The sequence below is a fragment of the Protopterus annectens genome, chromosome 1.part0 (genome assembly GCF_019279795.1).
Source record: "Protopterus annectens isolate FY-2018-M chromosome 1.part0, PAN1.0, whole genome shotgun sequence".
Taxonomy (NCBI): Eukaryota; Metazoa; Chordata; order Ceratodontiformes; family Protopteridae; genus Protopterus; species Protopterus annectens.
In genome coordinates this window covers 661,071,082-661,087,264 of record NC_056725.1, presented here as the reverse complement: position 1 = coordinate 661,087,264, position 16,183 = coordinate 661,071,082, and the positions used below count along the sequence as shown (strand labels likewise).

Here is a 16,183-nt window from a genome sequence, read left to right as displayed (position 1 = left end):
ACAAAGCCAGTGTGCCACACAGTCACAGCCCTTAAGGCTAAACAACACACCTAATACACTTGTAATAGGTGACTCTATTGTCAGACACACTGACGTCACACTCACCAGGCTGAACAAGGAGAAGGTCACTGCAAGTTGCCTGTTGGGTGCCAGGATCCACCACATAACACAAGCACTCAGGTCACTCCAAAGCAAGTACAAATATGACTCCGTCATTGTCCATGCTGGTGTGAATGACCTGAGACGTACCTCCCCAGACTACATGAAAAAAGACGTACAGGAGCTCTTTGATCATGTAGCCCAGGCCGGTATGACCCTGACCTTGTGTAGCATCTTACCCTCACCAAGAATGATGCCACAGTATAAAGACAAAATGATCAATTTTAACAATTGGCTAAAGTATTGGTGTCATTCAAAGGGGATCCAGTGTCTGTCAGCCTGGGATGACATGCTCGACAAGCCACGTTGCTTCGCTAGGGACGGCTTGCACCTGTCACCCCTGGGTTTTCGAATACTGGCAAATGCTCTTGCCTCCCCCATAGTGCCTTTTTTAAGCAAGGCTCAAAAGACAAACCCACCCCCATAGACAACACAAAGAAAAAAAACTAGGGGTAATGCTGCTCAATGCCAGAAGTCTAAACCTCAAGATGCACGCACTCAAGACTCTCCTCAGTATGGAGAATATCGATATCTGTGCAGTAACAAAAACCTGGTTCAAGGCTCCCAAGAACACCCCAACACTAAAAGGTTATACTTCATACCATGCTTTCCATCCCCAAAACTCAGACTAAACCACAAAAGGAGGGGGAGTATCCATATTTATCAAAGATACCCACACCTCCAGATTAGTGGCACTGCACAAAGCATCGGAGACCATCCGTGTGCAACTAACAGTGGGCAAAACTGCCTTTCAGTTTGTAGCCTGCTACAGACCACCCTCCCAAACACAGGAACCTCACTCGGCTTTCCTGAGAACACTGGAGAATATGAAGGTCTCTCCAAACACTATTATATTGGGTGACTTCAACTACCCAAACATCGATTGGGAAAACTACTCAAGCCCAAACACCTTCACCCAACGGTTCCTAGAATTTTTAAACTCAAATGCTATGGAACAACTGGTCACCACTCCCACACGAGGGGAAAACATATTGGCTCTGGTCATCACCAACATGGGGTCTCTATGTTCCACACCAGAGGTATACCCCTCATTGGTAAGATCAGACCATAAACAAATCTCACTGGACATCCATATTCCATCCCCACCCCAAGCCAAGGAATCCACGGTCAAGAACTTCTCAAAAGCAAACTTCACACTTCTCAAAACTGAGGTGGAATCCTTCAAAGCCCCTGGGCCAGTGGAAAATACGGCCCAAAATGCAGAATCCTTTACAAAAGCATTCTATGGACACCTACAGGAATGCATGGAGCATGCTATCCCAAATAAAATCAAGACTCATTCCTCCAAAGGCAGGAGACCTGTCTGGTGGTCCCCGGCCATAAATAAGCTATACAACAGAAGGAGAAAGCTACTACATGACAGAGAAAAATCCCAAATAGGGACGGCGTCCCTGATCAGTACTAGCAAGAAACTATGATTTCTCATAAAATCATCTAAGGCCAGCTTCGAAAGAAAAATTGCACAAGACACTAAAGATAATCACAAGGCCTTCTTTAGTTATGTCAGAAACCTGGGAGGCAACTCCCAAATATGCTCTGAGTTAGTGCAAAATGACAAAAAATACACTGAACCCACAGACATTGCCAACATCCTGGCAGAAAGGTTCAGTGCAAACTTCTGCCCCCTTGCGCCCAAAAGAGCAAATGTCTATCCCAACAGAGTGTAGCCTTCCTGAGATCACAGATGCACAGGTGAGAGCTGCCCTCTCCAAAGCAAAAAACACAGCGTCAATGGGACCAGACGGTGTCCCGGGCTGCGTCTTACATGAGCTCCAAGAAGAACTAAACCCTCATATAAAGTCACTGTTCAATCTCAGCCTTACTACAGGATATGTACCCAAGGAATGGCGTACAGCAACAGTGGTCCCACTCCACAACAGACCCCAGAATTTATCGTCCTATAAGCCTGACTAGCCTGGTCTGCAAAGCTATGGAGCATATCATCATGGAAATCATAAACAAAGACATTGGGAACCTCCAGACAGTGGATCCTACCCAATTTGGCTTTGTTCAGGGCAGATCTTGCCTCTTGAACCTGGTCGACTTCTTTGAAACAGTTACCAAAGCCATAGATGAAGGGAAGGTAGTCCACACAGCCTACCTGGACCTTGCAAAAGCCTTCGACACAATACCCCACTCGGGCATCATAAATAAGCTCACCTGCTTAAATATCAACCCCTATGTCACAAGATGGGTTGCAAACTGGCTCAGGGATAGAACCCACATGGTTAGAATAGCAGGTGCTATGTCAGACTCTAAACCAGTTACAAGTGGTGTCCCACAAGGCTCAGTCCTGGGACCTCTCTTGTTCGGTATATATTTCTCCGAGGTACAGGCTAACACGGGTGGACTATGGCTGACCAAGTTCGCAGATGACTGCAAACTGGGTGCTGTAATCGACTCTCCGGCTGACACAAGCATCCTCCAAAAGGGTCTCACAGAGACAGATAACTGGTGCCAGAGCCATGGCCTAAAGCTAAATGCCAAAAAGTGCATAGTCATCCCCTTTGGGAAAAACAAAGTGCCCACAAATTACCACATAGGTGGTAATCCATTAAGTACGGAAGAAGTAATTAGGGACTTGGGAACCCAAGTAGATAGCAATCTCTCCTTTGACAATCACGTTGCCAAAGTGGTTAGAAAGACTTTCTATATAGCCCACCTTATCACGAAAGGGTTTACATCTAGATCAAGAGACGTCATTGTGCCCCTCTACTCATCACTTATCAGGCCCATAATTGAGAACAATGCCCCGTTTGGGATGTACCTTACCTGACACCTTCAGCAACTGGAAAGACCCCAAAAGTATCTCACCAAGAGGATCAAAGGGCTCAAACAGATGCCCTATGCAGTTTGGCTAAAGAAACTCCAGCTCTACAAAGTTGCGTACCACCTACTCAGAGGCGATCTGTGTCTGACGTATAAAGCCATGTCCAACCCAGAATTAATGGACATGCTTCACCTCAGGAAATCCAAATCCCTTAGAGCTACATGCTCCAGGGACTTGAACCTCAGCACAGAAATAAATAGGACATGCTGGAGGGACAGATTCATATCCCAGAGGCTCCCCTCACTCTGGAACAAAATCCCAATCCATGTTAGGCAGAGCCCCTCACTGACTCTCTTCAAGAGAAATCTTGACGAGTGGATGGGAGATCGTAAGTTTACCCCTGGGATCTCTTCTGTGTCCCTGCTTGACAGATGTACAGTAAACTAACCTTAAAAGGGCTACCTTCTGTGACCTACTATACAGAGGCACAGTCAACTAATCTAAAAGGGTGGCGAAAGTCAAACACACCCTGGCTAGGCTTATAAATGCCCTAAGGCAGATAGCCTAGTATCAACCTATGAACCTATGAACCTAGAGAGATGCTTGGGAATTCTAATGCTCAGTCCTTGAATCCTTCTCCCTGTTATATCCTTCCTCTTCCATATTAGCTACCACCCTCTGTAATACTCTTGAGGTCTTCTTCAAGTTGCCTCCTCTTTTTGTGCTTCTCCATCTGCTTATTCTGCTGCCGTAGTCTTTGGTTACCCTCCCCCTCTAGGTATCTTTCAGGCCATTCCACCTTCCTTTTTTACTGGACCCTCATCAAGTTTGCTTTCTCTCATGCTTTCCACAATCATATTTCAGTATTTATGCTTTCTTCATCCACTTCCATGGAATCCACTGACATCCATCCCTCTGCTTCACCCATACCAAGCTAACGTGGGCATAACCTAAAATGCACCTTTCACCTACGTCCATTGCACTCTTATCCTCATTTATATACCTGCCCATTAAGAACTAAAGAACCTGTCCAGACTGATATCCTATTCTTTTATTTTTTATCACCCCAAAATGCAAATTTGATCTTCCTTCCATGAAGTACTGTTCACACACCAACACCTGCTCTCTTGTTCCTGTCTTCAACAACTGCTGTACACATCCATGCCTCTTCCACTCCCCAAAATAACCTATCCTTCTTACTTTACTTATGACCACCACACCTACATCCACAGCACCCCTTTCTATTACCTAAGATCACCACCTGTGTATTCTGTTGTCCTTTATCAGGGTTCTCCCACAATACAGTCATCACTACTTCTAGATTTTTGGTGTTAATCTCTTGAAATATTACTACATCTGTTGTGCTGTCTTGGATTATTAAGCCTACCAGCATTCCAGGTGACACCACCTTGTTACAATCCTTATTATTACTATTGCCACTCCTCCTTTTATTTCTGTGACTGACAGCCTTATCCATCAATCTAGGCCAGGTGAGCCCCTACAAGTGGCAAACATTGCTCCAGTGCTCACTGTGGCATGTTAGTTGTTCCTAGTGTCTCCAGTCCTTAGACACCAAAGATAGCTGCACCACATTTGCCAAATTCTCATACATAAACCCTGTCATTACTATCATCTACTCCCCGTGTTCATGACGCAGCGTATCCTTTGCTTATGCTCTGCCTCCCCCTTCCTATGTAATTTACCCTTCGCAGCAGATCATATGTCATACTTATTCTAGAACTTAGGCTTTGCTTCTACCCTACTAAATACTCTGTCCGTTTTGTCTAGTACCTTCCCCCACAGAGTCATCCAGCAATTGTAAAAGGCATACCCATTAAATAGAAAGAGACAAAATGCAATATAAATCAATATGGCAGTATTTTTTCTTAACCACATAAATGACATACATGCTGCAAAATAATGTGTTACATATTCATTGCATTTTCCTGCTGTTTGTTGCAAAAAAATATATATATATATCCTTGTTTCCCGTCTTTCCTGACCTAGAGTAGTCCAAATACAGGCTTTGCTGTATTATGGATTTTTGGAAAGTTCCTGTGTTGCCCACTTCCTTTCTTGGATAAAAGGAGGCTTCTTTGTTCACCAGTGGCAGTGGGGAGCTTGGAGCAGCCTATCTATCCCTGGAGGAGTGTTCCCAGCACAAGAATATGGTAGTCTATTGGCCGTTTTGGGCCAATTTCTAGCTCTTTGAAGTCCCCCTGTATAAAACCCGCTTTAGCGCGGCTTTGCGCGATTTTGCACATAGCGCAGCATCGAGCAGCGCCACTTAATTGGGTTTAAACCATTCTCGGCTCCACAAAGTCTGCTCTTCACTTTTTCCCTTAGAACTGATCTAGTTCTCATAATAAACACCCTATTCCCACTCTAAAGCCTGGCACTTGCTCACTAAAACAATTATATAAGTCAGCACTAAAAAAATTAAAAGCACTACACCCTCACAAATTCCCCTCGAGTACTTTGTTCCCCATTGGCCCTTTTTTTCAATTATAAAGGAAATCCCAATACTATTCTAGCATGTCCAAAGGTCAGTTGTCAATCTCCTCTCCGGTCCAGCTGGTGAATCTGGGAATCTTGAGGCAATGTTACAACTGCCTCATGTACACAGACAACAATCTGCTCCTCCCAACAAATTCCAACACATGTGAGAGATGCAACCATATAGCCAAACTGGAGGCTAAGCTCCCTCAACTTAGTACTGGCGTAACCAGTCAGGAGGAGAAGGAAACCACACTCACTACAATTCCAGTCTCACATAGACCTACCACAACAGCAAACCAAACACATAAACACACAAAAACATACTCGGAGGCTCTAAATAAAAATCTGCCTAAGCAGCAGAGACCTCCAAAGCAGACACCCAAGTAACCACTATCCCAAAACAAAACACATGCAACACATAACTCACAAAGCCAGTGTGCCAAACAGTCACAGCCCTTAAGGCTAAACAACACACCTGATACACTTGTAATAGGTGACTCTATCGTCAGGCACACTGTCATCCCACTCATCAGGCTGAACAAGGAGAAGGTCACGGTGAGCTGCCTGTTGGGCGCTAAGATCCGCCACATAACACAAGCACTCAGGTCACTCCAAGGCAAGTACAAATATGCCTCAGTCATTGTCCATGCTGGTGTGAATGACCTGAGACGTACCTCCCTGGACTACATGAAAAGAGACATAGAGGAGCTCTCTGAGCATGTAGCCCAGGCCGGTATGACCCTGACCTTGAGTAGCATCTTACCCACACCAAGAATGATGCCACAATATGAAGACAAGATGATCAATTTCAACAATTGGCTTAAGTATTGGTGTCATTCAAAGGGGATCCAATGCCTGTCTGCCTGGGATGACATGCTTGACAAGCCACGATGCTTTGCTAGGGATGGCTTGCACCTGTCACCCCTGGGCTTTCGGTTATTGGCAAAGGCTCTTGCCACCCCCATAGTGCCTTTTTTAGGCAAGGCTCAAAAGACAAACCCACCTCCATAGGTATCACAAGGGATAAGAAACTAAGAGTAATGCTACTCAACGCCAGAAGTCTAAACCTCAAGATGCACGCACTCGAAACTCTCCTTAGCATGGAGAACATAGATATCTGTGCAGTAACAGAAACCTGGTTCAAGGCTCCTGAGAGCACCCCAGAACTACCAGGTTATACCTCATACCATGTTTTTCAGCCCCAAAACTTGGACCGAACCACAAAAGGAGGGGGAGTATCAATATTCGTCAAAGATACCCACACCTCCAGGTTGGTGGCCCAGCACGAAGCATCAGAGACTATCCATGTGCAACTAACAGTGGGTAAAACTGCCTTCCAGTTTATAGCCTGCTACAGACCACCCTCCCAAACCTAGGAACCCCACTCGGCCTTCATGAGAACACTGGAAAATATGAAGGTCTCTCCAAACACCATTATATTGGGCGACTTCAACTACCCTAACATAGACTGGGAGCATTACTCTAGCTCCAACACCCTAGCCCAAAGGTTCCTAGAATTTATAAACTCAAATGCTATGGAACAACTTGCTGCCACTCCCACAAAAGGGGAAAACATACTGGACCTGATCATCACCAACATGGGGACTCTATGCTCCAGACCAGAAGTGTATCCCTCACTGGTAAGATCAGACCATAAACTAATCTCACTAGATATTCACATCCCGACCCCAGCCCCTGCCCAGAAAAAACTGAGGTGGAATCCTTCAAAGCCCCCGGGCCTGTGGAAAATATGGTCCAGACCGCAGAATCCTTTATAAAAGCACTCTATGAACACCTTCAGGAATGCATGGATCATGCAATCCCAAATAAAACCAAGACCCAATCCTCCAAAGTTAGGCGTCCTGTCTGGTGGACCCCAGCCATAAACAAACTATACAATAGAAGGAGGAAGCTACTACATGATAGAGCAAAATCCCAAAAAGGGAAGGTATCTCTGATCAGTATTAGCAAAAAACTACGGGCACTCATAAAATCGTCTAAGGCCAGCTTCAAGAGAAAAATTGCACAGGACACTAAGGATAATCACAAGGCTTTCTTTAGTTATGTCAGGAACCTGGGTGGGAATTCCCAGATATGCTCAGAATTAGTCCAAAATGACAAAAAATACACCAAACCCACAGACATTGCCAACATCTTAGCTGACAGGTTCAGTACAAACCCCCCCCCCTTCCCTACCAAAAGGGCAAATATCTATCCCAGCAGAGTGCTGCCCCCCTGACATCTCAGATGCTCAGGTAAGAGCCACCCTCTCCAAATAAAAAAACACAGCATCAATGGGACCAGACGGTGTCCTGGGCTGCATCCTACATGAACTCCAAGAAGAACTAAACCCAAACATAAAACTACTGTTCAATCTCAGCCTTACTACAGGATATGTACCCAAAGAGTGGCGTACAGCAACAGTGGTCCCTCTCCACAAAGGTGGTGCCTCAACGGATCCTGGAAACTATTGCCCCATAAGCTTGACTAGCTTGGTCTGCAAAGCTATGGAAAGGATCATCATGGACCTCATAAATAAAGATATTGGGGACCTACAGACACTGGATCCTACCCAGTTTGGCTTTGTTAAGGGCAGATCCTGCCTCTTAAACCTGGTTGATTTCTTTGAAACAGTCACCAAGGCAATTGATGAGGGGAAGGTGGTCCACACAGCCTACCTGGACCTTGCAAAAGCCTTTGATACAATACCCCACTCGGGCATTATAGATAAGCTCACCAGCTTAAATATAAACCCCTATGTCACTAGATGGGTTGCAAACTGGCTCAAGGACAGAACCCACATGGTTAGAATTGCTGGAGCCATGTCAGACTCCAAACCAGTTACAAGTGGCGTCCCACAAGGCTCAGTCCTGGGACCTCTCTTGTTCGGTATATATTTCTCAGAGGTACAGGCTAACACGGAAGGACCGTGGCTGACAAAGTTCGCAGATGACTGCAAACTGGCCACCATAATCAACTCTCCAGCCGACACAAGCATCCTACAAAAGGGCCTCACAGAAACAGACAACTGGTGCCAGAGCCATGGCCTCAAGCTAAACGCCAAAATGTGTATAGTCATCCCCTTTGGCAAAAACAAAGTCCCCACAAATTACCACATAGGTGGTAATCCATTAAGTACGGAAGAAGTAATTAGGGACCTGGGTACCCAAGTTGATAGCAGTCTCTCATTTGACAACCACATGGCCAAAGTGGTTAGAAAAACATTTTATATAGCCCACCTAATCATGAAGGGATTCACATCTAGATCAGGGGAGGTCATCGTTCCTCTTTACTCATCCCTCATCAGGCCCATAATTGAGTACAATGCCCCTTTTGGGATGTACCTTACCAGACACCTGCAGCAACTGGAAAGACTCCAAAAGTACCTCACCAAGAGGATGACAGGGCTCAAAGAGATGCCATATGCTGCCTGGTTAAAGAAACTCCAGCTCTACTCAGTGGCATACTGCCTGCTCAGAGGCGATCTGTGCCTGATGTATAAAGCCATGTCCAACCCGGAATTAATGGACATGCTGCACCTCAGAAAATCCAAATCCCATCGAGCTATGCGCTCGAGAGACTTGAACCTCAGCACTGAAATAAATAGGACATGCTGGAGGGACAGATTCATAACCCAGAGGCTCCCTTCACTCTGGAATAAAATCCCATTCCAGGTTAGGCAGAGTCCCTCATTGACTCTCTTTAAGAGGAATCTTGATGAGTGGATGGGAGATAGTAGGTTTACCCCGGGTATCACTTCTGTGTCACTATTAGACAAAGGCACAGTATACTAACCTCGAAAAAGGGCATAGCAAAATTCATTTAAAATGGGTGGCGAAAGCCAATCTGGCTAGGCTTATAAATGCCCTAGGGCAGATAGCCTAGTATGAACCTATGAACCTATGAACCTATGAATGACCTGACTATCTCCAATACTAACAGAGAAAGCAATATCCCCACATCCATTGTCCATAAATATGTCTTCCTTCTGGAGTTGGCAGATAGCCATGTTTTTAGTGCCACATCTGTCTTTCCTTCACATTAGCAGTTTACGTAGACAGAGCTGTCATAACACCACTGAAGTCTTCCCTCCAGCCTCCACCTTGCTCTTCTTCTTTCACAGTTTTGTATGTTTACTCCGCAGCCCCACTTCACCTCTGACCTTTTTACCAGCACATGCCTTTTGTCTCATTGGCTTTGTAGCACACGGAAATGAAATACAAAACGCAATAATACTGTCAGACTTTCTGTGTTCACAGTACTGTCACCTGCTGTCCATCCACTCTTACCTTAGGCAATGATCGGTTTCACCTTCACACATTCAATCAGCTCTCTCCTTACAGTACATGGACAGTCTTCCATATCCACATTTCATGAATCATTCATCTCATTCTGTACTACTTTTCCCCCTCCTTTGGCCTCATTATGGCTTCACCTTTCTCAGCAACTTGATCAAAAGTAATGCAGTACATCCATATCTGCCTGCAACATTTTTTTCTTCTTCTTCCAGCATAAGCGGTGAAACGTCTGTGACTGTGCCTTGACTGCCAACCTCTCCTTCCACACTTAGCCATGTTTTTTAGCTTTTCCCCCAACATATGTTGGACCTCACCTGCCCCTTACCTACAATCATCTCCATATTCTCCAGGCCCTGCTACTTACCACACATCACCTGCTGTTTATCCACTCCTCTCTGGAGAACAGAACATCTTCCTCTTCCTCGTCTGATCTCACTCTGCCAGAAGGTCAAGTGTCTTAACCTCACCGCCACTCTACATGTATGTACCATAACATGGATTCACTGAACTCCTTGCATCTCCCGAATACCTTGGAGAAGTAGTCCTCCCACACCTCACATTATGCCTAACCATCTTCAATCCACCCACTTCAGCTGCTCAGCTGAAAGCTGCAGCTCAGCTGTATAAATGTGCTCTTTAAACCCTATGTGTCTAGGATGTAGGTGCTGTATTGCTCACTTTCTTTCTACACTATATGTTCTATCAACAGTTACATCATGGTCGTGAGAGTGGTCCCTTATCCACTGGTGCTTGCTGCTCCCTTTCTACAACCTTTGAGATATCCTTACCCATTTGTTATTCAGGATGACCAGTTGGGTGAAGATTTTCTGTATTTAATATGTTTTCTCTTTTCATACACAGCTCTGTGATTGCTACATGTAATGCAGCAGTGTACCCCACTCCCTTTTGATTTAACCATTCTTCAGCTTTGAGGCTGCCCTTTCTTTTATGTGCTGCACTCAGACCCTGAATCACGCAGTTTAGTTCATATGATAAAATTAAAACTGAAGAGAGAGACCATTTTCTATTAAATTTAGATTAGGTCCACCAAGATCTCATATGAGATTTATCAAATGTCAAAGAGGAAAACCCACTTGTTTTTTTTTTTTTTTTTTTTCTATTTTTAAACTTTTGGTGCTTTTCAACTGTTCTCATAGGTTATGCAAGAAAACGTAGTTCTTGGGTAATTACCTCCACTAAATGTCTGTTAACATCTTGGCTTGCCTACCAAACCAAACAGTTCACTCATAGATAAGGTGGATTTTACATACACTTACTTGTGCACAGTCGGACCCCACCCAAGAAGCGGTCTGTTAGGCCCAACGATCCCTGATCCCACACTGTCAGTTCAAGACAGGAACGCTGCAGCTCTGGCCTGGGAATGTTGTCAAACACAAACTGATGTTTCCACTGGGGATCCGTCTGCTTCTTTACTGTAGGACTTCTTTGCTTCAGCTCTCTGTTGTTTGGAAGAGTAAGGCAACTGCATAACAAAAACATAGATGCAGACCAAGTTATATGGACATCTTTCTGTGAACTAAATAGTAGAGCTCAGGAACCCATATAATAGACTACCTCCATTTTAAACTGAAACAGCATTGCTAATAAACGTTGGTGCAAAAAATGAAAAATATACTGTCTCCTAAGGAGTAGGTGAGCAGACTCCTGAAGGAACTAATAATGCATTATATAAAGAATTAGCAATTATTACCTTTATGAAACTATTCATAGAATTAGTAATTAGTACCTTCATGCATTCATATTTGGAGTCATTTCACTATTGCTTGGAAAGGCTTCTGATTCAGTGTAGCAGATAATACTAGTAGGACAGTTACAAGCATATGGAAAAACAAGCTTAGCCCAGTGCCCTTTTATACCTTATCTGCACTCTGGCCTCACACGCTCTAAAATCCCAACTTAACAAAAACAGGAAGAAAGATTTTGCAAGACTTTTCCCATGTGATACCACACCGAACAAAAAGTATTAATGCTGATACAAAAGTGAAACACAAATTGCAACCACTGCATAAAACTTGGTGACAAAATAAAAGAAAATCATTAATGACCTCTACCTAGACTTTCTGTTTATGCAGACAAATCCCATCACATTTGGTACTGTCAGAGATGCAACCCAAGATCCTACCCTTTTTCCATAACATCTAATACCCCTTTTGTTATATGTTTTTGTTTTTAACCAAATATTCCATATGAACTAATAACCTCTTCAGCAGAGTGCCAGGGAGAAAAGCTCCAGAAATGTACGTATGTGATTTAGATATGTGATAATGATACAATTAAGCAATAATCCACAACTGTGTGGAGGCATATCAGGATTTACCCATGACTGGTGTGGTTTGATCTCGAGGGTGAAGCGAATTACAGTAAAAGTGATTTTTTTTTTTATTTATACCTGTGAACATGGAATGTGGCTGAAGCAGCTAATTGTTATCTCAAATACAAGTTTTTACACTTAAATGTAAAAACACATACTTGGGATAAACTTTTAGCCACATTTCTTGACAGTCATTTAAAAAAGGCTTGCTGAAATTGACTCTTCGCAGAATTGTTGTGCATTTGTGAATACCCACTAAACCTACTGTGCTTAAAACTGCCTTTCAAAAGATACCGAATAAATACCTATCAGGTTTCTTTCCATAATGATATCAGATTATTTTCAAATAATTTAAGGGAGGAATGGAGTGGGATTATAATTTCTGTATCTTGAAGAGGTACCATAAAGGATAAGCTGTACAAGGTAGAAGGGTTTTTGAACCCCCACAGAGACACTGCGATCAAAGAAGAGTTTGTTAACATAAGTTCCATCAAATTTAAATGTAATGTTATCTATATGGTATGTGGTGATGACAGTGGATTTACCCAAATGAAACTATACTGAATTTGTTATTTTAAGGGTGTGCCCATGATTAACACATTGATCACCTGTTCAGTCCACCCTTTTAATGAAAAAATTGAGTACCAGAATTGGATTTGATAAGCTCCCTTGGTCTACAGTCAAGAGAAAACTCGGTTAACTATGATCCCTTGATATAAGCTTTCATGTCAGAAAAGTATATACAAAAGAGAAGTGGCCCCTGGACAGGCACCTGTGGGACATTTCTGATTAACTTCTACTGCCAAAGGCAAATACTCATGACCTTAATGTTACAAGTTTTGTCATTCAGCAAATTTACCTCTACAGTCAGATACTTACAGGTAAGTTGAATTGGGAGTCTTTGTCAATAGTAATACTAATACAAGAGATAGTAGTCAAGTCATTGGCAAATTCCAAATAGGCAGTGGGAAAAACCCTTTCAAAGAACTCAACTAGAATGATCAAGCATGATCTGCCTTTTTACAAAGTCATTCTGGTGTAAATAGAAGGATATAAGGTCACTTATATTCTTGTTTATTATTTCATGTATAATACATTCCATAATACTTGTGAGACTAACAGGCCTGTAATTCCCATGGTCAGCAGAGTGGTCAAATTCATACAAGTGTACCACAACTGTTCTCTGCACCTGAAAGATGTAACCAGTGGAGATAATTAGGTTGAAGATTTGATGGTGGAATTTTGCTAGGTGGGACGTAATGCTTTGCAGCAGTCATCAATGAAACCACTGAAATGACATTTTTAATTTTGCAAAGTGTCAAAGGGTTTTAGCCTAAAGAGATTAGGAGAGATGTGAATGAGAAATGGGGGGTGGGAAGAATGGGAAGAGAATTTATCCACAAGAAAATTAGCAATGCCCTTGTAGTCAGAGATTAAAAGAAAAAAATTGTAGTCATTTAACAGTTTGATAGTATACAAACAGTATATTCCTGAATGAAGCTTTAACAGTGAACTATGCTTTCAGTAAACTGAAGAATTTATGTCTAAAAACATAATAAAATTATAGAATAAACAGTTAAAACAAGTTTAATTTATTTTTACAGAATTAATAGGACAAATAACACAACCAAGTTAAAACTACATTGTATAAAATGCATGAGAGGTGAATCTTGACATCCTCAATGAGAACACATACCTTCCAGGATTATGACTGCAAAGACCTCATAATTCTTTGTATTGCAAGGCGATTTACCTACTACCATGTACTACAAAAGTTAAAAAAAAAAAAAAAACAGTGTTTCACAGGTTAGAAAGACGTATCGCATTAACCGCTGTCACACAGAGAACGACCTCCCAAGAAGAGAATTAGGAAGCCGCTAAGCACTTCATTTTAAAATGTCTAAACAAAGTATTTAAGCTATTAAGCTATTTAATTTATGTTTAATGGCTTCCTGACACTTTTCTGTTATAGTCGTTGAGCACTGCTAAACATGAGACTAGTGGGGTGGGATATAACAGCTATCAAGCAACTTTCTGATATCAGAAAGGTGCTTAATAAGTACAACTTTTCAATGATTTTTAAGTACAGTTGTAGTGCTCCATGCACAACAAGCACTTCTCTCAACATAATGAGCAAAAGCAGAATAAACTTAGGTTTTTTGAGTCTTTCCTGTAACTAAATCTGAAAACATTTTTTTTTCAAAAATGTTATTAGCCTCTTTGGATGATTCAGTTGATCATTTTATATTGTTAAAAATAAAATGCAAAACAGCAAGGGATTTCAGATAATAATTATTTATTGCCATCAAAAAATGTACACACTGATGAATGTGTGTATCTTCTTTGTTTAATTTCCAATGGAACATCAGGTGAAAAATGAATGCTGATATTCTGCAAAATGTTGCTTTTGGAATCCAGAAAACAATATAAATGATTATACCATGACCCCCATTAATATTCTAAAACGTGCACACTGATTGGCCAGCGTGCACGTTGTAAATCGACTTATACTAATGGAAAAAGGTCCAGTCACCCAGACTTTTTCCATTAGTATAAGTCTTTTTTAAAACACTGTCTCGCTATGTTAAAGGAGTTTAACATAGCGACACAGGTTTAAAAAAAGCAACGGATATGTCCCTTGCTTTTTTTAAAGCTGTCTCTCTATGTTAAACTCCTTTAACATAGCAACACAGTGTGTAAAAAGCAACGGAGATCTTGCTTTCTGCGTTGCTTTTTTCAAACTTTGCTATGTTAAATGTGTTTAACATAACAAGACACCTTTAAAATAACCAATAGAAATTCTCCATTGCTTTTTTTAAGGCTGTCTCTCTATGTTAAACCCATTTAACATAGCGAAACAGTAAAAAGCAACGGAGAAGATCTCCGTTGCTTTTGCCCACAGCTCTGATATACCGCGAGCTTACGCATGCGCAGTACATCAGAACTGCCGCGGATAACAGACAGCGGTGGAAGGGCAGCAAGGAGGCATTATACAATGCCATTATTTAAGAAAAGTAATTATTATTTTTCTTAAATAATGTCATTAATATAATAACACGCCTGGGTGTGTGTAATGCTGGATTTACCCACGGTTGGCTTTGTTTGGTCCCTCGGGCTTTGCCCTCGGGACCAAACCACGCCAACCATGGGTAAATCCAGCATTACCCACACCCAGGCGTGGGTTATTGCTATATTATGATTGGTTCTCTGACACTAATCACATTATTATATGTTCAAGACATGGATACCAAGAAATTCAGCTCGAGAGCAAAGCTTGAGAAGTTAATCTTGGCATTCATGTCCAGAACACATAATATTAGGTTAGCACTGGTGAACCGCTCATAATTCTTTGTAGTGTATGGAGCTTTATCTGTTCCATGTACTACGAGTTACAAAAAAATGGCAAGTGTTTTACCTGCTTTCACAACTATAAACACTTAGAAAGCACTTTCAGAAAGACAGTATAATGCTGTCCCTCATGTTTACCTTCCATGCCTCTCAATTGTCCAGATTTTTGACTCGTATGTTGGGTGTGTTAGTCCATGTTTTTTGAACAAATTACTGAGGATTGAAAACAGTAAATAATGACACTAGTTTAGGTTTCAGACTATGTATCCTTCAGAAAATCAGGCAAACACATATCCTGTTATTCTAATAACTTTCTAAGTTTAGAACAGGAAGTCAGGGACATTGTATCGACAAACAGCAGGCAGAAACAAACCTCTTATTCTGCTGTCATTTGTACTGGCAGATTTTATTGTATGGTGCTGAACCCAACCTTAGCAGGGGTTGCTTAACATTTGTAAGGTCAGGTCTCACAACACCATAGCCCTTAACTGGTTAGTCTTTTTATGAGTATCAGGGTGTAATGAGTGTGTTCCATGCACTACACAATTGTTTGAAAAGGCAATAAAAATATTCAGCGATGAATGCAAGTCAGAGGCAGATTTCATAACTTGATGAACCATCTGAATCCTTAGTCACCCTTTATTACATTTCTCAGTAAGGCACCAAAATATTCTAGATTGTTAATTTTAAGTTTTTTTTTTTTTTGTTTGGAGATTCAGGCAAACATTTATAATTATACTCTTCTTTCTAAGATGG

The 16,183-nt window shown here is 42.0% G+C and overlaps 1 protein-coding gene across 6 annotated transcripts in view; it reads right to left on the bottom strand.

Moving 5' to 3' along the window:
• SYTL3 (synaptotagmin like 3) overlaps positions 1 to 16,183 on the bottom strand; it is a 1,329,495-nt gene that overhangs the window by 10,151 nt on the left and 1,303,161 nt on the right. For all 6 annotated transcript variants that reach the window (XM_044061986.1, XM_044061992.1, XM_044062018.1 and 3 more), the window contains one exon: positions 11,025 to 11,230. In XM_044061986.1, the coding sequence (XP_043917921.1) occupies positions 11,025 to 11,230 (206 nt within the window). The remainder of the gene's footprint in view (positions 1 to 11,024; positions 11,231 to 16,183) is intronic.